The 26,659-nt window shown below is 35.9% G+C and overlaps 1 protein-coding gene across 1 annotated transcript; it reads left to right on the top strand.

Annotated features, from left to right (window-relative positions):
* The first annotated feature begins 24,230 nt into the window (after positions 1–24,230).
* On the top strand, positions 24,231–25,821 carry LOC132253247 (uncharacterized). The gene is made up of 2 exons (XM_059734958.1): positions 24,231–25,416; positions 25,522–25,821. The coding sequence occupies exon 1, from the start codon at positions 24,274–24,276 to the stop codon at positions 25,279–25,281; it is 1,008 nt and encodes a 335-aa protein (XP_059590941.1). The 5' UTR covers positions 24,231–24,273; the 3' UTR covers positions 25,282–25,416; positions 25,522–25,821.
* Positions 25,822–26,659: the final 838 nt, after the last annotated feature.

Raw genomic sequence — 26,659 nt, 5'->3', positions numbered from 1 at the left:
TGAATCATGACTCAAGACTATCAATTGTCATGATTCATGAAGCTACTCTATTGCATGTACTCTCAACCTTGAAAGAATATTGAGCTTGTGTCAAAGTTAAAATGAGGCTTTAACCTATAGCTGAAACCTTAAAATGGTCATATATTCCTATGGATTGGGTTACTATTGATGGAGGTTAGTGACAATAGGTATTCTCAAAACAAACACCATGATATCTCATGGATTGATACAATGCGTCTCTTTGGGTGATCCAAAGGACATGTGATCTAAAAAACTATTACCATAGCATTTCCTTTAGTGAAAATTTGACATAGGCTTCTCAGAGTTAGAGTACGTCAATTAATCACACAATAATTGGGATATGTCACTTAAGGATTAAAAAGGTAATCTTGATAGGTGATTGATTCGTGTCCCAATTGGTGTCTTAGCTGATTCATGTCCAGCTGGTGCTCCTTGACTGAGGGAGTGATCAACAAAATTTATAACCTATATCACCATGCATTAGGATAGCTTTAGCTAATATAGCATAGTGGCTCTAGGATCGTTCACTGGGAAGGGTTTTCAACTCACAATTGATACCAATTCAAAGTTAAATTGGTGCTTTTTCATTTCAAGGTTAGCTTAAGAAATAAAACACAAACTTTGTTTAAATGAGGTTTTGTTTAAAGCTAACTAAAAAGAAAGTAATGGAAATTACTTATGAAGAAAAACATTCCTTGGAGGTTTAGGTTCATAGGGGAGGTTCCTTATGCCAAAAACAGAGCTCCGGTCATTTGGTTCATTTCCTCACATTAAAGAATTAACATATAGTCGATTCTCTAACCAGTGCTGTACAGATGTATCCTTTAAATGGATTTCAGCTTTAATTCCATCTCACTGATGCAACTTGCAATGACTTGTGCCTCTCACCTAGCATTTGCCATTCAAGGTGATCTTTAACTTTGGACTTCCCTTCTCAAGCTCGCAAGAGATAACTAATGGATGTCTCCTTGGAGTCCAAAAGCTTACCAAGTGTTGGCAATTCTAGAAAATCCTACCTTCAAGTCACTTCCCAAAAGCTCGTAAGAGGTAAACTAGTGCATCTCCATGGACGGAGATCACTTGCCTTACCACGTGTTGGCTCAAGTGAATTGAAAGTGTTTTAAGTTAACTAAAAACATAGAAATCATTAAAGGATCACACTTTCTCTTCATTAAAGGCTGAAACCACAAAGCTATAAATTCTTGCACTTGGAACCTTTCTCGGCAACCTTAGCTCCAAGGAACTAAAAGTCTAGCCACTCATTCTCTGAGGAAATTTCCTCAAAGCTTGTTTGGCTAGTAAGAAAAAGAATGAGAAAACAAAAATATAGGAAAAACAGAGCAAGTGCTTTGTAAAATATATTTCTTGCAAAATTGTACAAAGGATGCGTCTGAGAGCAAGCTCCCGACTCTCTATTCTATATTATCTAATATATTTTTGTAAAGAAAATTACAAACTACATATATGAGGTTATTCACCCTTTGTGCTTACTTAAAGACTAAGGAATCCTATGATAGGTGGGTTACAAGGAGAGTTTGGGGATTTAGACATCAAATATCTAAAGCAAAATATCTCAAAAAGTCGGTCGGAAATATCGGGAAGTTTCAGGAGAACATCGCGGCACTGTGCAAAATGGTTGCGAAACTCTCCGGGTGAGCGCTATCAGAGGATCCGGATATGTCCGTCCGGGGAAGTTGAAATGTCCTCCTCTCCCATCCGGTTGTGAGATATTCAGATGTAAAATATCCGATCAGAGGATCCGGATATGTCTGTCCGGGGAAGTTGAAACGTCCTCCTCTCCCATCCGACTGTGAGATATCCGCGCGTCGCAAGGGGGACCGTCTGCGTGTACAAGGTGTAGGGACCCTTCCCCCTAATGACACGGAGCGCGCATTGCTATCCGACGCAACTCCATCTGGATTCCCCAAGAGGACATGCGCCGCCATGCTATCCGGAGCAACTCCATCCGGATTCCCCAAGAGGACACGCGCCGCCATGCTATCCGGACTCCCTCAGGGAGAAGCACACGACACTCGTGAACATCACTCTCCGGACGATAGCATATCCTATCCGGATATGTTGTCCAGATGGAAAACATTGACTAAAGTGAGCAAGCCTTGCTACGTCATTCCGATAGCCTGCCACAGCTCACGTTCCGCCGCCCTCCAATGGTGTGTTGAACATCTTTTGCCATGAATTCCAAAGAAACTCTCCTCAATCTCGGATTGCTTTGGTGATAAAAAAGGTATCAAAACGCCAAAACTTAACACAATTTGATTAGAATTGATTGCAAGGGTCCTTAATATGTTAATTGGGTTACAAGGTGATAACTACTACTCAAAAGTGTTTGAAAGAGTTAATTACAAGCTATGAAATAACACTTTTTGAGTAGTAGGTTATGGACCCCGAGCTTTGTCTCGTTATTTATATAGGATACTGAAGTGTAATTGATTCTCTTTAGTGGAATATTGAACCAACTTCAGAATTGGATTCAAAGAGAGCCAGTACTTCTATGGGTTCTAATGGTCCCCATTCTGAGCTCATATACCATGATGACATGGTTTATGATGGATGAATTGACTTTTGGTTCATTCTTGTGCATAAGGGTGTTTTGGTAATTATGCAAGGTTGCACAAGGGATAGTGAATAAGTTATTTGGATTGGGCTAATTGATTGATTAGATGGGTCTATATGGTTAATTAATCAATTTGGATCCATTTGAGGCTAGATTAAGTGACACAAGCCTTGGTGGGCTCAAGTCACTTAAGCCCAGTAAGGAAACCATATAAATACCCTATAAGGGCTAGGATTTCCATAAACTTGAGAGAGACTTTTTCTTCCACTTGTAAAGAAAGAGAGAGATGGTAAGAGCCAAGAGATCATCATTTCTAAAGTCCACACTTTGGAGTGTCAAGATCGTGGTTCAAGTCATCGAGTGGAAGATCTTGGGTGTAAGAGACTTTTAGATTCATTATTCTTCATTTTTTTTTGAGCAAAATTGAATTGGAAACATCCAAATCAATGGTAAAGTTCCAAACCTCTTGATCCTAGAATTGTAAAAGTATGTTTTTTTTTTTTTTTTTTACTTTCGTTGCATTGGATCTAGAGGCCTAGGATAGTTTTGCATGCACCTATACAATCTAGGATAAGGGAATGGAGAAATCCAAGGTTCCTAACAACTGGTATCAGCGCCCTAGGATAGGATTTTGCATGTTAGATTTGCTTGAGGATATGCTAACTCTATTTTGCAAGGTATGTTTTTCGTCCCATGGCCCTAGAGATGAATGTATGATGGTTATTGTTAAATGTATGATGATCATAATTGTGATTAGATTAATTGTTTTCTCAAGATATGGTTGTACACCTTATAAAGGATATGAGATGTTTATTTGACTGTAAAAAAATTTTCTTTTCACTAGATGGGTTGTAAACTCCATTAAAGGAGCATAGGATTTTTTTTTTGTTGTTGTAAAAATCTAAGTTTTTGTATCCATCTATGGTGACCCAAGAGAAAAGAAGGTTTCTTGAAGTTTCTTTCATGAGTTCCTATGGTGATTGAAGGAAAAAGAAAGATTCTTGGAAGTTCTTGTTTTGAGATCCATAGCAGCATAGTTATGTCATTTTTAACATAAAATCAGGATGACTTACCATGAGTTTATTAGAGAAATCCACCTATGTTTTTGAAGCTTAGGAAGTTAGGAATCGAATGCTTCAAGCAGATTGTAATTTAAAGTTGAAACAAGGGAGATATAGTCAATTGAAGCAAGGTTGTGCAAAGAGCTTGACAACACAATGATGCTGACTTTAATTCAAAATTGGGGCTAACTCCCATAAGATTTTTGGGTCAAACCACATATGGTGGTGAAACTTAGGAAGTTAGGAATCCAATTGTTTAAACAGATTGCAATTTAGAGTTGAAATGAGGAAGATATGGCTGATTGAAATAAGGCTACACAAAGGGCATGCAATTACTGTATTGAGTTTGGGCCAAATTGTTTTCAGTTGTTTGGACTCAATTTTCGGGCCTCTTTTTGTTTTTTTTTCCTGGAAATTGGGTCCGTTGAGTTTTTCTTTTTTCACTAACCCTATCTTTGGTTGTAGGGCTATTTTGGTAATTTAGATTTTATCCAAATTTTAATTACCACATTTGCAACAAGATTCCTAGGGCCATTTATTTATTTAATTTCCTTTTACATTTTTTATGATTTTTTATTTTTGGCATAAAATATATTTTGGTATTCTTAAGTAAATGAATTATTATATTTTCTTCTTCTTATTTTAGATAATTTATTAAATTGGAATTTGCTAGGTATTAGGAATTTTTTTTATTTTAGGGAAAGACAAGTTGGAAAGAAATAAGGAACCCACTTCCTTTTCAAAATTAAACTCTTAGAGATTTTTTTTTTCAAAATAAATCTTTTTAGATATTAGATCTCTAAGAATTTTTTTATTTTAAGCAAGAAATTTTATTTTTCCAAGTCTTTATGAAATAAAATCTTTCATATTTAACACAAGATTCTAATTTAAAGAAATATATTATTTTTAGAAAAATGTATGATAGATAATTCATGATTAAGATAACTTACCAAGATATTGTTTCAAATAAAATAAATTAAAGTAATTTTTGGATTTTTCTTAAGAAAATAAATTTTCATGAGAAGTTTTTTCTAATGTTATTTTTCTTGTAACTGGTTATTGTTAAAATTTATTGCTATTTCTTTAGAATTATCTGATTATTAAATTTTAGGAGTTTTTTTTTTGTTTTTTCTTAGTGAGAGAAGAAAAACTATACCTATAGTTGGTCCTTTAGGTTTTCCTCCTCAGAGAGAATGAGGAAACCGTTTTGTATGGATAGTTCAGTGATAAGAAATAAGAGAGCAATTCTTTTAGCATAGGACTCCTAGTTTAAGAAGTAAATAATAGATTTGTAAAAACTCATGATAGAGACTTTATTTTAAGAATGATTACTAACATTACTAAAAGTCTTTTTTTTTATAAAAGATTAAGTTAAACCCATCTTGATTTGGGTTCATTACCACCCCCACGATGGGTTGGGCCCTAGGAATAAAGAGACATGGACTTTCCATATGGACAATACTTGACATGTCTATAGTGGGAGCAACCAAACCCATGATGGGGTTCCTTACTTGGTGACATTGATAGCTTAAGGACAATGGTTATACACTTCACATTGGATATGAGGTGGTTGAATTGCCCCACGCGGTCCTACTTGCATAGTCCATGGACTAAATTAAAATGTATGTTGATCTTGTCTTTAGATACCTTTATGTTCAAGACATGGAGATCAATCTAAGAGAGTCTCCAACTAGTAATAAGGTCATGACCTACCCCATGTAGACTTGATCCTTATGATACTAGGATACCTTGCAAATGGATATGTAGTTTGAGAACACTACATTTTTACTAAATTAATTACCAATTTGTTGTTTATGCTCAATTAATTAATACATGGTTTTATTTATGTTATCGATATCATGTCTTATAATCCAATTAATCTCATTCTCACTACTAATAAGTTGATCGAACCAAACTATATGGATTGGAAAAGGAATCTAGACATAGTACTCACTTCAGAGGAGCTAAAGTGGGTAACTCAGGAAATTGCTCCCTTTACTCCTAATGAACATTCAACTCAAGAGGAGAGAGACAATTATCATAGTTGGCAGATGACGAATCAAAAGACTAAGTGTATCATACTTAGGTCTTTGGATAATGTGCTGCAACATTAGTACGTGTCTATGCCAACAACTTATGATATTCTTGTCAATCTCCATGAGATTTTTGCTGGCAAGGGCAAGCTAGCTAGGCAAGCTACTTTTAAGGCTATTATGGATGCTAAGATGTTAGAAAGAACTCATATTAGAGATCATATGATTCATATGATCAGACTCTTTAAAGAGATGGAGATATTTGGAGCTAAGATCATTGATAGATAGTCTTTATTGTGTTATTCCATTATTTGTTTTTCCAAGTAATGAGAATTATCATATCTCACAAAAAAGGAAGGAACCTAACACTAACAAAACACAACGTTGGCACTTACGCCTAAGTCATATCAATCTAAACAGGATCTAAAGATTGGTTAAGTCTGGAATTTTACCTTCTTTGATTATAGAAGATCTTCCAGTCTACGAATCCTATATAGAAGGTAAAATGACCAAGATGCCCTTTATTGCTAAAGGATATAGAGCCAATGAGTGTTTGGAGTCAGTACATACTAACGTGTGTGGGCCTTTTAAAGTATATGCATGGGGACGGTAGGAGTATTTCATTACGTTTATGGATGATTACTCCAGGTTTGGATATGTTTACCTAATGCATAGAAAGTTTGATACCTTGGACAAATTCATTGAATTTGAGGCGGAATCGAAAAACCAATTAGGTAAACGTATCAAGGCACTTCAATTTGATCGAAGTGGAGAGTACATGTCTACTCAATTCGATTCTTTCCTCGAGGAGCATGGGATTATATCCGGTTGAGTGCACCTGGAACTCCACAAAAAATGAAGTAGTAAAAAGAAGAAATAGAATGTTGATGGGCATGGTGAGATCTATGATGAGTTTCTCATCACTTCTTATATCTTGTTGGGGGAATGCCTTAGATATTGTGACTTACCTTCTTAACCTAGCGCCTTCCAAGTCGGTACCTTTGACTCCCATAGAGATATGGAAAGGTCGCAAACCCAGTTTACAACACATTCACATTTGAAGTGTCTAACACATGTGCTGAAATCAAAGGTAGACAAGTTGGAAGCAAGGTCTGAGGTATGTCAGTTTGTAGGCTATCCAAAAGGTACGAGATGACATTACTTTTATAGTTAGATTGACTAGAAGGTACTTGTTAGTATAAATGTTGGATTTCTAGAAGAAGACTATATGATGAGTAATAGGGCAAATTGTGATCTAGATTGGAAAACACTTAAAGACACTTTCACATTAGCACAGGAGACTATGGGTCTAGAAGTTTCTACACCTACCATTTTAGTCACTTCTTGTACACTAGTGCCTCATTATAGTAGGAGGGTTGTTATTCAACCATATAGGTTCATGTATTTGGGAGAGTTTTTCAAGGCAATTCCAGAGGAACATGAGATTGATCTTAGAGATTACGATGAAGCAATGAGTAGTGATGATGCTATTCTTTGGCAAAGAGCTATAGAAGCAGAGTTGGAATCTATGTGTTTTAACGAAGTTTGGGATCTCGTAGAAACACTTGAAGGGATAAAACCCATAGGGTGCAAATGGGTCTACAAGAGAAAAAGAAGGGTAGATGGAAAGGTTGAGACATATAAGGCTAGCTTGGTAGCAAAGGGTTATAGTTAAAAGCCTGGTTTTGACTATGAGAAGACCTTTACACTAGTAGCCATGCTCAAGTCCATCAAAATACTCCTATCCATTGTGGTGCATTTTGATTATGAGATATGGTAAATGGATGTCAAGACAATATTCTTGAATGGTGATCTTGAAGAGAGCATCTATATGATGCAACTAGACGGATTCATAGCAAAAGGCTAAGAGCACCTTGTGTGCAAGTTACATAAATTCATTTACAGATTAAAGCAAACATCTCGGTCATGGAATATGCATTTTGATAAGGTTATCAAGACTCTTGATTTTGATCAAAATGAGGATGAACCTTGTCTATACAAGAAAATGTAGGGAAACATGGTGGTGTTTTTAGTCTTTTACGTTGATGACATTTTACTCATTGGGAATGATGGGTTATTATAGTTAGTCAAGATCTAGTTATCTCCATAATTTAAGATGAAAGATGTGGGTGAGGCACAATATAATCTTGGGATAGTGATCCTTCAGGATCGTAATAATATAAAGATTGCGTTGTCTCAGGCCACTTACATTGACAAGCTTTTGGTCAAGTATGTTATGTAATACTCTAAGAAAGGTTTACTACATTTCAAGCATGGAGTGCCTCTTTCTCAAGATTAGTGTCCTAAGACGATTGATGAGAAAGATCGCATGAAGGAAATACCCTATGCTTCTACTGTGGGTAGCCTTATGTATGCAATGTTATGTACTAGACCAGATATTTGCTTTGCTGTTGGGGTAATGAGTAGATATCAGTCCAATCCAGGCATGAAACATTGGACGACAATCAATCATGTACTCAAGTATCTTTAGAGAACGAGGGATTATATGCTTGTGTATTATTAGGATGAGTTGTTACCCCTTGGGTATATGGCCTTGGACTTTCAGTTTGATAGAGACTATTGCAAGTTTACCTTCGGTTTTGTGTTCACTCTAAGTGGTGGAGCTGTTAGTTGGAGAAGTGTGAAATAATCTTATATCGTTGACTTTACTTTGGAAGCCAAGTATGTTGTTGCTTTTGAAACAACAAAAGAAGCTATTTGGATTTGGAAGTTCCAATTAGAACTTGGCTATACCGCCCGTGGTACTGTTTTGTGACAACAATGGGGCACTGGCATAGTTTAAAGAACTAAGAAACCACCGAAAGGATAAGCACATTAAGAGAAAGTATCAGTTGATACGTGAGATAGTAATGAGAGGAGATGTGGTTGTGGATAAGATCATTTCTATAGAGAACTTGATGGATCCTTTTACGAAGACGTTGTCTATTGGAGTCTTTAATAGTCATAGGGATAACTTAGGTGTTAGATGTGTTCTTAGCATGCTTTAAGGTTAGTGAGAGTTTGTTGGGATTGAACATTGAAAAACATGACATGATGTAATAGATTGAGTTTATAAATTTATTTATTTATATTTCTTGGTTTTCCTTAAATATCTCATTTGTATTAATTGGTTATTTGAGCATATATGCTCCACATCACTTACATTGTACATGACTTAGGTGTATTAGAAGTTGCATAAAAGATCCAAGTCATAGGTTCCTTGTAAAGTGATGAGTTGTCCACAATTGGGTCATGGATTTGAACTATCCATATGAGATTATAATGCATTACCTCATAATTGGAGGGATGACTTGTCTTGGCTGTCGAGATGGTTTTCCCATGGTGAGTGTACTAGTACATGTGATGTGTATTGGATAAGACCTATGATGAATCATGACACAAGGCTATCAATTGTCATGATTCACCAAACTACTATATTGTATGGAATCTCAACCTTGAAAGGATATTGAGCTTATGCCAAAGTTAATAGGAGGCTTTGACCTATGGGTGAGACTCTAAAGTGGTCATATATCCCTATAGATTGGGTTACTATTGATGGAGGCTGATGGCAATAGGTATTCTCAATAGAAGTACCATGATATCTCATGGATTGAGATAGTGTGTCCCATTGTGTGATCCAAAGGACATGGGATTTAAAAAACTATGGCAATAACATTTCCTTTAGTGGAAATTTGACATATGTTCCTTAGAGGTAGAGTATGTTAATTGATCACATAATAAGTGAGATCTATAACTCAAGAATTGGATATGTAATCTTGATGGGTGATAACACTACCTTATTAGATTACAAACACCAGTTCATAGGGATTTTGCATGCAATGGATGGTAGGTCATGGACCCTGATCTCCGTCTTATTGTTATTTACATAGGATATTAGAGTGCAGTTAATTCTCTTTAATGGGATGTTGAATCAACTTCAAAGTTGGATTATGAGGGAGCCAATACTCTTTTGGGTCCCAATGGTCCCCACTCTGAGCTTATATACCATGATGATACGATTTATGAGGGATGAATTGGCTTTTGGTTCATTCTTGTGCATAAAGGCGTTTTAGTAATTTGCAAGGTTTCACAAGGGATAGTGAACAAGTTGTTTGGATTGGGCTAATTGACTCATTAGACGGCTCTATATGGTTATTTAATCCATTAAGACCCATTTTGGGCTAAATTAAGTGACCCAAGCTTTAGTAGGCTCAAGTCACTTAAGCCTAGTAGGGAAACCCTATAAATACCCTATAAGGAGACTTTGTCTTCCGTTTCCAGAGAAAAAGAGAGATAGAGAGAGCCAAGAGATCATTCTTTCCAAAATCCACACTTTAGAGTGTCAAGATCGTGGTTCGAGTCATCAGGTGGAAGATCTTGGGCGTATGAGACTTCCAAATTGATTGTTCTTCATCTTCTTCAAGTGGAATTAATTTAGGAACATCCCAAGCAAAGATAAAGTTCTCTAATGGCTTTCTTCTTGATCCTAGAATTGTAAAAGTATGTTTTTTTTTACTTTTGTTGCATTGGATCTAGAGGCTTAGGATAATTTTGCATGCACCTATATGATCCAAGGTAAGGGAATGGAGAAATCCAAGGTTCACAACAACACACTCGTGTACTCACCATGGGAAACCCATCCCTATAGCCAAGACCAGTCATCCCTCCAATTTGGAGTTGGTGTACTATAACCTCTAATGTATTGTCTAGATCCACGAACTAACTGTGAACAAATAATCTATTTACAAGAAACCTATGACTTTGATTTTCTGTGCAACTCCTAATGCACCAAAGTCACTTACAATGCAAAAGATGTAGATAATAATGCTCTTAAAGTGTAATGCATGGAATAAGGATAGATAAAAGTAAAACTAGAATATCATTAAATAAATAATGAATTCCAAGTCATTACATTATGTCATGCTTTTATGGGCTCTATCCTAACATTCTCCCACTAGCCCTCAAAGCATCATGCCTATAAAGCATGCCATATACTCATTTGAAACCTATGTTATCCTTGTGACTAACAAAGACTCTCCTTGTTAATGTCTTAGTGAAGGAATCTACCAGGTTCCCCACAGAAGGTGTCTTATCAACCATCACGTTACCCTCTAAACTATCTTAACACTTTGGAGCATAAGCACATAATCCCTCATTCTCAAAAGATACTTGAGTATATGCTTGACATAACACAATTTTCCTATTCTTATAGTCCCTAAGGACTTTAAACCCAAATATATGACGTCTCTTCTAGATTTCCATCTAGAAATGAGTAGACAACTAGATATTGACTGATGACAATATCTCTACATCATTCTCAACGAATAGATGGTCATCTATCTACAAGATCCTAAAGCACTGCCACGCTTTCCTGCAGTTTCTTGTACATACAAGGCCATTTTCTATGAAAATATTGGTTACATCATATAGATGTTAACATCAAGACAATTGCTTAAGAACATTATCTTAACATCCTATTGTAATATCTCATAAATGAGATACATCGCAATGGATAAGAGTACTCTAATGGATTTGAGTATGGTTACTAGTGAAAAGATTTCCTATAGTTGAAATAATGTTTCAAACTATAGCCTTTAGCTACAACCTAGTGATTCATGCCCAATTGGTGTCTCAACTGATTTGTGTTCAGCTGGTGCTCCTTGATTGAGGAAGTGATCAACAAAATTTATACCTATAACACCATACACTAGGGTAGCAAATACAAAGCTACTATAGTATAGTGGCTCTAGGATCGTTCACTGGGAATGATGAACAAGCAATCAAATTTCAAGGTTAGCTTAAGAAATGAAACACAAATTTTGATTGGTAAAGGTTTAGACTTAAACTAACTAACTAAACAGAAGTTTGGAATAATTTAGGAAGAAAAGCATTCCTTGGAGATTTAGGTTCACTGGGGTGGTTCCTCATGCAAAAGACATAGCTCTGGTCAGATGGTTCATTTCCTCGCGTTAGATATTCAACATATAGTCAATTCTCTAACCGGTGATGTACAGAGACTCCTTCAATTAGATTTCACTTTAATTCTCTCACTGATGCAACTTGCAATGGTTCATGCCTCTCACGAGCACTTACCATTCAAGGTGATCTTTAACCTTGGACTTCCCTTCACAAACTCGCAAGAGATAACTAATGGATGCCTCCTAGGAGTCCAAAAGCTTACCAAGTGTTGGTAATTCCAGAAAATCCTACCTTAAAGACACCTACCAGAGGCTCGCAAGGGGTAAACTAGTGCATTTCCATGGTTGGAAATCACTTGCCTTACCAAGTGTTGGCCCAGGTGACTCCAAGGTGTTTTAAGTTAACTAAAAATATTGAAATCACTAAAGGATTTCACTTTCTCTTCATTACTAGCTAAAACCACAAAGCTTTGCATTCTTGCACTTGGAACCTTCCCCGGCAACCTTAGCTCCAAGGAATTGGAGGTTTAGTTACTCATTCTCTGGGGAAAACTCCTCAGAGAATTCATAACTTAGAAATAAAATGAAAATACAAAGTGAGAAGGTAAGGCAGTAGAAAGAAAATAGACTTTACTTGCTTACCCAAATGTTTACAGAAGGAACTCCTCTCTGAGAACAGGCTCCCGAGAGGTATATATATCAAACCAATATAAAACTAATTGTTACAAAGATATTTGGTCTTTTTACTAACTTAAAAACTAAGGAATCATGCAATTGGTGGTTTACAAGGAGTATTTTGGGATTTAGACAACAAAAATCTAATGGATAATATCTCCCAATGTCGGTAGCAAGCTTCGGGAGGCTTCAGGAACCATTTCGCAGGAGAAAAATGGTGTCTGCGAGATTTCGCAGACACCCAAAAGGGCTGCGAAATTATTTCGCAACACCGAGCTATCTTCACTAGGCTGCGAAGTTGGCTTCCACCTTGAGGTTCCCAGCTTCCTTCTCGCGGCATGGTTCGTGTATCGTCAGAAGGAGAAACACCTTACTGTACAAAAGTGCTGCGAAATTCTCGCAACAAAAGGCTGATTCTGCAACACTTTAGAGTGATTGACTTGTAATGGCTGCAACTTCTTCGTTTCAACTTCGAATCGCGCACCGTTTGAAGCATTGGATTGTTGACTTCCTGAGATTTGAAATGGTATATAGCATGCATCATTTGAACTTCAGAAAGTGCTCCAAAAGTGGCTGCTACGACTGTCATCAAGAATATGCTCCATGACTGATCCTCTTTGCTTTTTCTCCTTGCAATCCGGATTCACTCTTGGCAAATGAATTCTAAGCTTTGCCCAAGATTCCTCATAGCTCTCCTCAGTCTTGACTTGCTTTGGTGATCAAAATACTAACAAAAACACCAAAACTTACACAAAGTGATCAAAATTGCTTTAAAGGATCCTTAACATGCCAATTGGGTTAAAAGGCCTAAACTACTACTCAAAAGTGTTTAAAAGGATTAATTATAGGCTATAAAATAGCACTTTTTGAGTAGTAATCACCTAGCCACATAAATCTCAACTTTTCCATCTACTCCTTTGTTTTTCTTGTAAACAAGCTTACACTTATGGGTTTTATTCCTTTAGAGGCTTCTATAGGAACCCAAACTACATTAAAATCACAAGGATTCTAAGGCAATGATTTTGGGAAGTGTTTCTAGAATTTTTAATACTTGAAAAATAAATATTTTCAAGTGTTAGAAAGATTAAAAACACTTTTCAGAATCACTGTTAAACTCGCTCTAACTTTGCTTCCATAGCCTTTGCCAAAGATGTGTAACCATATCTCTCATTGCTTCATTATAATCTATAGAATCAATCTCATGTTCCTCTATAATGGCATCGAAAGACTCTCCTAAATACATGAATCAGTTTGGTTGTATAACAACCCTCCCACTACGACGAGGCATCGATGTACTAGAAACGAGAATGGTTGGTATTAGATCCATATTATCTTGTGTATAGTGAGACTATGATCCATATTATCTTGGGTATAATGAGACTATCTTCTGGTATTCTCCAATCTATATCATTGTTTGCCTTATTACATATCATATGGTCTTTATTAGAAATCTGGTATTGTAGACCCTTCCTTTTGTCATCTTAACAGTTGTGATACTAGGTGTCTTCCCATACTTCTCTGATGACTTGTAGTCATCCCTTGGCTGCCTTTCGAGCTTAATTTAGGTCTCATTTAGATCTTTTTAAGGATAGATTCCACTTGGATGCTTCTATAGGCCTAGTTCATTTAGGTTAGTTTTTTGAGTTTGATTTCCTAATTTTGAGTATAAGTAAGCTTTGGCTTGATTTTGGATCTTTGATTGCATGTAATGAATTTTCGATCTTTGGTTGCATGAGTTTGACATTTTATTTTATTATTTTTTTAATTTTTATTACTATCTATAGGGATCGTTTAATATCCTTATCCATTTGATTGCAAACGTGATATTTATATTTGTGTTTATTTTACTTACATTTTATCTTATTTTATTTTTATTATTATTATTATTATTATTATTATTATTTTTGCATGAGAGTTGTACTTTGTTTTCTTTTGCACATGTAGGATTAATGATTGATTTTAAATATGCATGTGATTGACATTAATTTTTAAATTGCGTAACTTTGATGTTCAATTTTCTAATTGTATGATTTTTTTATTTATTTAATTCTTATTCTATTTTTGCATGGGACTTGAGTGCTATATTTTGAAGATTTTGGTTGCCGAAAATTAAAAATCATATTTTTATATACCTAAAGATTCTAGGTATAACCCATCCAGTTATTTGGGATATCCTTGATATCTCTTGAGATAAAATTTTGGAATAACATATAAATTTTTATTTAAAATTTTTAAATCACCCATTCATCCCCCTTCCCCCATTTGGGTGTTCTCTATTGGACTTTTGATGTTTTTTTATATCCTATCTTCATGGTTTCTAGCATAAGAGAAGATTGGGCTTCTCTTTCACATGTGGATGGCTAGGGTTCCTCTCTTTGGAATCTCAAAAATCTAAGTGAGAAAACAAACCCCTAAGATGGTTTATATAAACTTCCCTATAGGTTTAAGTGACTTGAGCCCAAATTAGACTTGGATCACTTAATCCAACCCATTTGGATCCTAATTAATTAATTAGCTCTAATGGGTTCTGATTAATTAATTAGCCTGATCCAAAAAGACCATTCATAAGATCTAGTGCAACCTTACATTTTTTTTACCAAAACGCCCTTATGCACACTTATGAATTATATACTAAAAGTACTCTTCAAGTGTGTGCCATTATGAACTAGAAGCTCAAGCGAGGACCACAAGGACTCATAAGAAAATACTAGCTGCCTCATAATCCAATTATAAACTTGAATCAATACTCCACTAAACAGAATCAGTTGTATTCCAATATCTTATGAAATTACAATAAGAAAAAGCTCAAGTTTGTAATCTACTATCCATTGCATGTAGATTCCTCATGAACTGGCATCTGTAATCTAACAATGTAACGCTATCAACCAATCAAGATAATATTTCTAATCTTTAAGTTACATAACTTCTTATTATGTGATCATTTAACATACTCTAGCTCCAAAGAACATATATCAAATTTCATTAAAAGAATTGTTATGACCATAAATTTCATGATCACATGTTATTTGGATCACTTAAAGAGACATACTATCTCAATCTCATGAAATATCATGGTACCTCTATTGAGAATACCTATTGCCACCAACCTCCATCAACAATAACCTAATTTGTAGAGAATATATGACTATTTTAGGGTTTCTCCCATAAGATAAAGCCACTTGTTGATTTCAGCATAGACTCAATATTATCTCAAGATTGAGAGTCCATGTAACATGTTAGCTTGGTGAATCATGACAACCTGATAGCCTTACATCATGATTCACCATAGGTTTTGTCTAATGTGTAACCATACACATTAGTGAACTTACCATGGGAAACTTATCATAACAATCAAGATAAGTCATCCCTCTGATTAGGAGGTAGTGCACTATAGTCTTTACTAGATTGCCCAAATCCATGAAACGACTATGAACAACTTATCATCTTACAAGGAATCCATGACTTGTATGTATCTTTTGTGCAACTCTAGATGCACCTAAGTTATGTACAGTGCAAGTGATAAGGGTTTGAATGATCAAATCAATATCATATAATGGATAGAAATATGGAAGTTCATGTCTAACTTTATTACATTATGTCTTGCTTTTAAGGGTTTTATCCTACTAAGTGGCTAGTGACATAGTTTTATAAACTTGGTGCCCTATGCCTAATGGTTAAGAGTCATTGATGAATCCTAGCTACATGGGTCACATACTTGAGAGATACCTTTAGCATTGTACTCTTATAATAAGTCCTTTGAAAAAAAGAAAATAAATAAAATAGGTGCATTCTTAACCTATGAAAGAGCTGTTTTTATTGCTTGGATAAATTGAGCTAAGGTAAAGGGACGATTAGTTTTGAATAGTATATCGAGGGCTACATCAAGTATACTTGAGACTTATTCGAAAAGATTGTCTAGGGAGTGAAAACAAATTTGCTTTTTTCACTTTTGTTTGCATCATATTCCATCTATTAGAGATAGTAAATAAGTTGGAATTTTAATGATGCCTATGGATAGTAGGGTGTGCTTACTTATCAATTATTTATGATATGAAATTTTCAAAGACATTTTCCAAATGGTTGGCTTATGTGACTCATGATTTTTTTTATTATTCTTTCGTTTTGTCATACCATTGCTAAGTGACTAGTAATGTGTTGGTTGGGAGGAATGATTACTACTTAAAAAGAGCATATTTTAGATAATAATTTTCATGGTTTTATATTTTTTTAGTAGTAATTACACCTTAAGCACTCAATTAATATGCTTGCACTCTTGTGATGCTAATAACAATTCTTTTGAGTTGTGAAAGTGATTTTAAGGTGCATTGCATGCCAAAATTTGTATAAAGGCTAACAAACAAATGATGTTGGTCATTTTTTAGATCTTCTATAAGAGAGTTTTTGTAATAAATTTTTCTTACACTTTTTTTTTTTCATTTTCCTTCATTTTTCTCACTAGCAAACATGTTGTGTAGAGTAGATCTCACAAACATGAGTGGCTAGATTTTATTTTTCTTAAAGGAAGAAGGATCTCTCCATTCCCATACCTTGGATTGAATTGGTACATGTAAATCTGCCCTATGCTTTTCTAGAAGCTAATCTAAGCAAAAACATGGTTTTTAAAAACCATTTAGATTTATAAAGCTACAAAAGAAACATTCATACCTAGATCTAGATGTTCTCAAATTTGTTTTCTATGATGAAAAAGAAGCTTAAGAGTCTAGAGGTATCATACACCCAAGATCTTCTATCTGATAACTCAAACCACAATCTTAACACTTCAAAGTGTGGGTTTTGTAAGGGAGAATTCATAGGCTTTTTTTCTCACTCTTTGGAGATGGAATACGACTATAAAAAACTTTGGAAACTCTAATCCTTAAGGGGTATTTATAGGGTCCCCTTATTGGGCTTAAGGCTTGGGTCACTTAATATAACCTAAAATGGGTCATAATTGATTAATTAAACACACAAAGCCACCTAATTAATCAATTAGCCTAATTCAGAGATCTTATGCACTATCCCATATGCAATTTTATATAATTACTAAAATGCCCTTATGCACAAGAGTGAACCAAGAGCCAATTCAACCCTCATAAACCATTTCATCATGGTATATGAGCCCAAAGTGGGGACCACTAGAACTCATAGGAGTGTTAGCTCCTTCAAAATCCAATTTCGAAGTTAATTCAACATTCCATTAAAGAGAATCAACTGCATTCTAGTGCGCTATGTAAATAACAATGAAACGAAGTTTAGGTTTGTGACCTACTTTCCATTGTATGCAGACTCCCTATGAACTAATATCCATAATCTAACAATCTAGTGTTACAACTTATCAAGATTACCTTTCCAATCCTTATGTTACAAATCCTACCTGTTATGTGATCAATTAACATACTCTAGCTTCAAGAAGAATATGTCAAATTTCTACTAAAGGAAATGTTTTGATGTGACCCCTAATTTTGGATTTTGGGAGAGACATTTTTTTGAGCACTTTTTTGGGACTTTCTAGAGGCTTCTAGAAACTAGCTAGAGAGTGTGAGTTGTCAAGAGAGTGGGTGAGAGTAGTGGTGGTTTTTCGGGAAGCAGTAGGTTGGTTAGGACAAGGGATATTCTCTACAGTGGTGACACGTAGTAGGGGGGCAAGAGGTTGCTTTTTGGTTCATTTTGGAAATGAGAGTAAGGAGTTGGGGATGAGGAGGATTCAATGAGGAGGTTGTGAGAGAGCCATTTTTGAGAAAGTGAGCAACAAGAACGAGTTGGGTTTTTTTTTTCCGGGAGAAATGAAGAGCATTCAGTAGAGATGATATGGATTTTGAGGGAGACAACTGCTCTTAAGATGAGAAACTAGTATAAGAGGATTCAGAGATCACTAGGAGTGAGCTTGGGGGGCAAAAAATCTAGGAAAGTTGAAAAAAAAAAGCATTGAAAAGTCGAGCAATCTTTGCTTTAAAGGAGGCTCCTCAGGTAAGTTCATTGTGTATCTCTCGTTTCATCTTTACTACCATTGTTCTTCATTTTCTCCTCTTGTTGTTTGGGGCTTTGTTTTCTTGTTTGATTAGGGATAACAGAGGCTACACATGAGTTTTGCTGATTTTTGGCTTGTTCATATGCTCATTGTTATTGTTTCATTCACTGTTCTTTTTAGTGTTATGCGAACTCAATGAAGCTCTATCTCATTTTGCCTTATTCTGAGATATTGGTTACTTTTTTTCTTGTTGGAATATGTTTGTACTCCTCCCACCAATCTGAGCCTATCGAATGAAACATGAAATGTGGCTTTCACTAGTTCATTATTTGTTTCCTTTCTTTGTGCTCTATTTTCTTGGTCGTCTTCCTCTGTTTTATGTGGATATTTTGGGTGCATAGCTGATTACTACTCAAAAAGTGCTATTTTGTAGCTTGTAATTAACTCTTTTAAACACTCTTGAGTAGTAATTGTTACCTTTTAACTCAATTGACATGTTAAGGACCCTTGCAATCGTTTCTAATCAAATTGTGTTAAGTTTTGGTGTTTTTGATAGCTTTTAGCTACACCAAAGCAATCCAAGAATGAGGGAGAGCTGTATATAGTTCATGGCAAAGCTTTTGGAAGCTCAAATTCATGAAGAACCAAGCTTTGGAGCTCCATAGCCCTTTGCCAAAGTCGTTCAAAGTATGCAAGGAAAGAGCAATGGAGAGAGGAAAACAGAGTGAAGAAAACAGAGGACAGCAGCTGCAGTATTCTTTCGCACTTTTGAAGCACTTCCCGAAGTCCATTTTCTACATTCTATATACCATTTCAAAGATCAGGAAGTCAAAAATCCAACGCTTCAAACGGTATACGAATTGGAGCTGAAATGAGGAAGATATGGCCTTCGCAAGACAACTGCATCCAACTGAAGGGCAAATTCGCATCTTGCGAATTTGGAACTCCAACGTGCGAAATTAAAGCCTACCTTGCGAAATGGAAATGGAATACAGCCGCACAGTCACAGAGAAGCCCAACTTGCGAAAGTGATTTTGCAACTTGTGAACTTGGAGCTCAACGTGCGAAACTGGATTCTAAGTTGCGAAATCAACTTGCGAAATTTTCGCAAGTCACCATGCAACGTGCGAAATCTACATGCGAACTGGGATATTTGTGCACCGACTCTTTTAGATATTTTCTTCAGATATTTTTGTATAAATTTCCATTCTTCTCCTTGTAATCCACGAACCATAAGATTTCTTAGCTAGGAAGATTGGAAAAACTTCTCTATATATATTCCCTTGCATCTATTGTAAAAAATATATAGATATATAAGTATGTAGAATCGATCAATATATAGAATATACAGAGCCTTGCTCTGTTTTTCCTTTTCTTTTATTTTTCTTTTTCTTTCTAGCTAACCAAACTTTGAGGATTTTTCCTCAGAGGATGACAGGCTAGGCTCTTCATCTCTTGGAGTGAGGAAAACCGAGTAAGTTTCCACATGCATAAATTGGAAGTTTTGTTGTTTTAGTTTTTAATGAAGAGAAAGTGTGACCCGTTAATGGTTTTTATCTTTTTAGTTAACTTAAAACGCCTTCAATTCACCTGAGCCAACATTTGGTAAGGCAAGTGATCTCCGTCCATGGAGATGCACTAGTTTATCTCTTGCGAGCTTTTGGTAGGTGGTTTGAAGGTAGGATTTTCTAGAATAGCCAACACTTGGTAAGCTTTTGGACTCCAAGGAGACATCCATTATTTATCTCTTGAGAGCTTTTAACGGGTAATCCAAGGTTAAAGATCACCTTGAATGGCAAGTGCTAGGTGAGAGGTATGAGCCATTACAAGGTGCATCAGTGAGAGGGATTTAGTGTTTGAACCCATTAATGGGAAGCATCTGTACAACACCGGTTCGGGAAATAACTATATGTTAAATCCCCAATGGGAGGAAAAGAAACAAGTGACCGGAACTCTCTTTTTTGTATAAGGAACCCGAGCCTAGTGATCTAAACTCCAAGAAACACTTTTCTTTGTAAGTAAAATCAGTTACTATTTTTGGTTAGTTTAAAACCAAACCTTTTCCAACTCATCTTTACGTTTTCTTTTAAAGCTAACCTTGAAATGAAAAGGCACCAATTCAACTTTGAATTAATATATTTTTTGTGAAGTGAAAACCCATCCCAATGAACGATCCTAGAGCCACTATGCTATAGTAGCTTTGTCTTTGCTACCCTAGTACATGGTGTAATAGGTTATAAATTTTGTTGATTACTCCCTCAATCAAGGAGCACCAGCTGGACATGAATCAGCTGATACACCAATTAGGCATGAATCAATAGCACATTATGTGCATCACCAGTTGATGATACTAGAGAATGGCTTCCGGATGCTGTTGGAACTTGGTATCTAAGTTTGGAAAAAGAGAGCAGGCTCAGTGGTTTCTGATGTGATTATTGTTTCATGGGAATGATAACTTGGCATTGAGGCATAGGTTACCAGAGAATGATGAATGCATGGTTTGGGTTTCTTCAACTTTGGGCTCCTATTAAGGTTTTCAACAAGTTTAATCGAACTAGACAACTAAAAATCCCTCTCTTGTCAGAAGGAAGCCATGATTTGAACCCTAGTAGCCCTTTCTGCTTGCCTGTTTGCACCTACCTCAAATTCACTCAAGTTCCATTTGATTTGAGACTCAATCTCATTCATGCTGATTTTGATCAAATTCCCTACATAGAGTCTGGTGTTTGTTTGGCTTATAATAATAAGAAGAGTGGTATACTTTTGAATGGTATTATGCACATTCATCTAAGTGGCATGTGGATTGGAAGTTGCATTCAAACTCAACATATGGTCCCTCAACTAGGTTTAACATACAGGAAGACAATTGGTGTGGATTTGTTGAATTCTATGGAGCTTGAAAGCACAATGGATAAACCTAGTTATCCCTCTTATTTAGGATCTTTTGGCAGAGGCAGTGGCTCTCTTTGCAAGTTTATTGGCCCAAGTAAGCATAATCAAGGAATCATTTGCTCGATCTTTGGCTTGGAGAAATCCAGAGGCTCCCCTATAGATTAGACCATCTAAAGGTGGCATAATGAGCAGTTGTATGAAAACAGAGATACGAAATAATAGTAAATCTTTTCTAAGCATTATACCTCAAGAGTAGGATTGCACACCAGATGGATTCATGGAGGTTCTGGCAGCCACCCAGACACCAAGGAAAGCAGGACATAAGTGGTTTCAAGCTCTCAACTCATTCATTCAACGAGCTTCAAATTCATACTGTGATAGAGCAGATAACGGTAAAAGGAATAATGGGGCTTATTCCTAATACTGTCAACTCATCCCCTCTACTTCCCTTCCACATGCACGTAATACCAACTTGTATAGCCACATTTTCCATGCCAAGTCGCAGTCCCAATTGAGTCAAGAGCTACTGATGCAATGACAAGCCATTTTTGAGAGGATAATAGGCTAGATAACAAATGATTTCAGTCAAAACACCAATTTGTTTGAGGAGGTTTGATTAGTCCGGGAATTTAAATACTTCAGGTTGTATGAGATGGGCAGTTCCTATGGAATCCTTTGGGTCCCAAAGTCAATGTAGGAATATTGAAAAGATGAAGCAGTAGAAACATTATCTGTACCCATAGTTGATCACATTTCCAATTGGGCACGCATCCATCGTGGAAACAACAATTGGAAATTTCCAAATTCCAACCGTTCTCTTACTGACTCCATCAACATAATTGCCAACACTAGCTAGTGCAGATTCCAGCATGATTGATTATCTCAGTGGTGATATCTACAAGTCTTAGTTTGAAAGACCCCTGAAACATCAGAAGCCACGCCCTATGTTATTCCATTGTATTCTAACGATATAAACTCCATCTCCCTATGAAAGCCAACATTACCACCCTTATTCCCCCTCTCTCATTTCATTAATGCTATTGCATCACCCATGTTCACTGCACTTCAACTCTTGTGTATAACAAACCACCTCTATTGACAAAATCTGTCGATTCGCTACTCTCTGCTCCTTGGGATACCTAAGCTCTTTTCCACCCTATTCCCACTTGTGCATGAGAGTGCATGGCACCTTTGGGTGTGCCATTTTCAAAGCCCACAACTGCTGGATGTGCAAATGATGAAGAAAATGAAAAGTAAAGAAAACTTGTCTGGGTGAATGAAGAAGAGGAAATGATCAATGTAAATATAGCTAAAATCAACAGATTGGGGAAGCTAAGGAAGGAAGAGGATGAGAGTGTGATTTCTGGTTCAATGTGTGTATCGCTATTGAGAGTTTTGCATGTAAAATTGAAATCTGGCATTGAGTGGACCTAACTTGATTCATAGTCTAGGGATTATAGCCAATGTTTTTAAAGGCGTTTGTGGGGCACGCCTTGAGGCGAGGCGCAACAAAAACGCGTTGAAACGAAACACGTGAAAGGCGTACGCTTTTCCAGTGAGGCGTGCTTTGATCGCGTCTTTCACGCTCCAAGAAGAAGGCGTACGCTTCGTCAGATCTGATGTGGCAATGAACAGAGATTTAAAAAAAAAACCCTAAGTAATCCCTAAAACCCCAGTCCTGACTAGAAACAAACCTAAAATGAAACCCTACCTCCAACGACTCAAGCGGCGACGAAGTGCTCACCCTCGGCGGCGACCAATCGCAGTGCATCTTTTCCGGTGGCGATCCCTCTCGTTCATCTCCAGGTATGTTGCGAACTCCCTCTTCCATGGTTTCTCCCTCTTCGTTTCTCTCCCTGCAATCCACACGGGCTTCGTCGGCTCTTCATCCAATTTTTTTTTATCAAATCAGTTATGTATATCTATTTAAATTTTAAACCCTTTTTCTCTCTCTTACAGTATATCTATTTAAATTCTCTCTCGGCGGTCCACTGCCCACACTTCCAGTCCACACTTTTCTCTCTCTCCCAGTAGGCTTTTCATCTTCCTTTTTTTTTTTTTTTTTTAAATTATCAAATCAAATGTGCCTTTTGTTAATAAGATTTTTTTTTGAAGTTTTTTATATGTTTGCTTATAGTATCAACAAACAAATATAAATAAAATTATATAAAAGATAATTATTTGTGAATTTTGAATTTTTTTTATTTCTGGTTTAATTTTAATTTTCACCTCAATTTTCTTTATTTCATTATTAAATTCCAATTAAAATTTATGTGTATAATTTTTAAACTCCTTTAAAAAAAATTGGTTTTTTTTTAATTTAAACCAATTAAATTTTTTATTTCATTTTTAAATTTCTTTCAATTGTGCTTTGTTATTATTTTTTAGTCAATTATATTGTTATATGGAAATTTGAATATTATTATTGGTGATTTTTTTTAGAATGAGTTTCTCCGATTCGAAAAATTCAAGAAAGGATTTTGTGTGGAAGTATGTGATGGAAGTTTCTGGAGAGCAATATTTAAGATGTAAATTTTGCAATCAAAGATGTACGGGAGGGGTGAATAGACTAAAGCATCACTTAGCCGGAACTCATCATGGTATGAAACCATGCAACAAAGTTAGTGAAGATGCTAGATTGGAATGTAAAGAGGCATTGGCTAATTTTAAGTATAAAAAAACGAAGAGAAATGAATTGCTCCAAGAAATTGGTATGGGTCCAACTTCAATGCATGAAAGTGCCTTGTGTAAAACAATAGGGACATTAGGGAGTGGGAGTGGGAGTGGGAGTGTAAGTGGGAGTGGGGAACCTATTCCTAGGGGACCCATGGATAAATTTACCACTTCACAACCTAGACAAAGTACTTTGAATTCAAAGTGGAAGCAAGAAGAAAGGAAGGAAGTGTATAGAAAAATTGGTAGGTTTATGTATTCAAAAGGTCTCTCATTCAACACTGTGAATGATCCTTATTGGTTTCCTATGATAGATGTTGTTGCAAACTTTGGGCTCGAGTTTAAGCCTCCATCTATGCACGAATTGAGGACGTGGATTCTTAAAGAAGAGGTGAATGACCTAAGTATCATTATGGAAGATCACAAAAAAGCTTGGAAACAATATGGATGTTTAATTATGTCAGATGGTTGGACAGATGGAAAAAGTAGGTGTCTTATCAATTTTTTGGTGAATAGTCTTGCTAGCACTTGGTTTAGGAAATCAATTGATGCTTCTGATACAATAAAAAATGGGGAATTGATGTTCAAATATCTTGATGAGGTGGTTGAAGAAATTGGAGAGGAGAATGTTGTGCAAGTCATCACTGATAATGCCTCTAATTATGTGAATGCTGGAATGAGGCTTATGGAAAAAAGGAGTAGATTGTGGTGGACTCCTTGTGCTGCTCATTGCATTGATTTGATGTTGGAGGATATTGGAAAGCTAAATGTTCATGCTACTACACTTTCTCGAGCTAGGCAAGTTGTGAAGTTTATATATGGGCATACTTGGGTTCTTAGCTTGATGAGAACATTTACAAAAAATCATGAACTTATTCATCCAGCAATTACACGGTTTGCTACTGCATTTCTTACTCTCCAAAGTCTTTATAAGCAAAAGCAAGCTCTTATAGCAATGTTCTCCTCAGAAAAATGGTGTTCAAGCACATGGGCTAAAAAGGTAGAAGGTGTGAAAACTCGAAGTACAGTGTTGTTTGATCCAAATTTTTGGCCTCATGTTGCTTTTTGCATAAAGACCACTGTTCCATTAGTTAGTGTCTTGAGAGAGGTTGATTTAGAGGAAAGACTAGCCATGGGTTATATTTATGAGTTGATGGATTCAGCTAAGGAGAAGATTGCATTTAATTGTCGGGGCATGGAGAGAAAATATGGCCCAATTTGGAGAAAAATTGATGCAAGATGGACTCCGCAACTTCATCGACCTTTACATGTAGTAGGCTATTATCTTAATCCTCAATTGCGGTATGGAGATAAGTTCTCTAATGTTGATGAGGTGAGGAAGGGATTATTTGAATGCATGAATAGCATGTTGGATTATCAAGAACGTTTAAAAGCTGACATTCAGTTGGACTCATATGACCAAGCAATGGGTGAATTTGGGAGTTGTATTGCAATTGATTCTTGAACATTAAGAAGTCCTACAAGTTGGTGGATGCGTTTTGGGGGTTCAACACCAGAGTTGAAAAAGTTTGCTATTCGAGTCCTTAGCCTTACTTGTAGTGCTTCGTGATGTGAAAGAAATTGGAGCACATTTGAATCGGTAATACTTCTATTTTTGTAAATTTTTATACATATATTTCTATTTCAATGTTAGAGAACTTTATTTCATTTTAACACATAAAATTGTTTCTTTTATTATTTGTAGATCCATACAAAAAAAAGAAATAGATTTGAACATCAAAGGTTGAATGCTCTAGTGTATGTAAGGTACAACACTAGATTGAGAGAGCGAAGTCTACAAAGGAAACAAAATGTTGATCCAATCTTGGTAGAGGAGATTGATTCCGATGATGAATGGATTGCGGAGAAAGAAGATCCCCTCATCCCCCTTGATCTTTGTTGGCTTCAAGATAATGAATTATTCAATGTTGATGCCATTAGAGTTGTGTCATCCAACTCCCAAGAGACGCAAGCATCATCGGATCATATGGTTTCTTCACATTCCTACAAAAAGAAACATAATGAAGTACCAAGTAAGTACTCAAAAATTGAAACCATAAATTTGATTAAATTTAATAAAAAAAACTTTTAATATTTACACATAATTAATACTTTATGCTAGGTACAGGTGGAGGCAAAGGCAAAGAGAAGGAATTGAATTTGACACCAATTGATGAAGATGAAGATTTAGATGAAATGGGGATACATGATAGTGGACATTTTCCTACTATTGATACATTGGATGAGGATGATGATGACCTTGGAGAGGAGGATTTAAGTTGAAACAATTTACTCTAGTTGTTATTTCATGACTTAGTTATGGATTTTTTGTAAAAGTTTAGAACTATTATTATGGTTGACTCTATTTTCTATTTCATGACTTAGTTATGGCTTTTTGTTAAAGTTTGAAACTATTAGTATAATTGAATCTATAATCTATTTTATGAATTTGTTATGGTTTTTTGTGAAAGTAGGGAACTAGTATGTTTTTTTTAATGATTCTAATGAATTGTTTTCATGTTTTTATTTATGCTATTTTATTTTATATATTTTAAAATATTAATTAATTATATAATGTGAGGCTCAAAAAGCTTACGCCTCAACGCCTCGAGGCTTACGCCTTGCCTCACTAACACAAAAACGCCTCACCTTACGCTTTCGCCTTTAAAAACTTTGATTATAGCTCATATGATGATGAATCATCAAATAATCAATAAAATAGTGCAGTTTCGACCATCAATAGAATATCTTAGTTCTGATGATACGTCTACTTTGGCTTACAGTTCGAGATATGGTTCACATGTTTTTGATGCAATGTTAGGTAACATGCTTGATGTTACTCT

The sequence above is a fragment of the Vitis vinifera genome, chromosome 18, assembly GCF_030704535.1.
Source record: "Vitis vinifera cultivar Pinot Noir 40024 chromosome 18, ASM3070453v1".
Classification (NCBI taxonomy): domain Eukaryota; kingdom Viridiplantae; phylum Streptophyta; class Magnoliopsida; order Vitales; family Vitaceae; genus Vitis; species Vitis vinifera.
The sequence above is the reverse complement of the archived record's forward strand: the minus strand, read 5'-3'. Positions and strand labels throughout refer to the sequence as shown.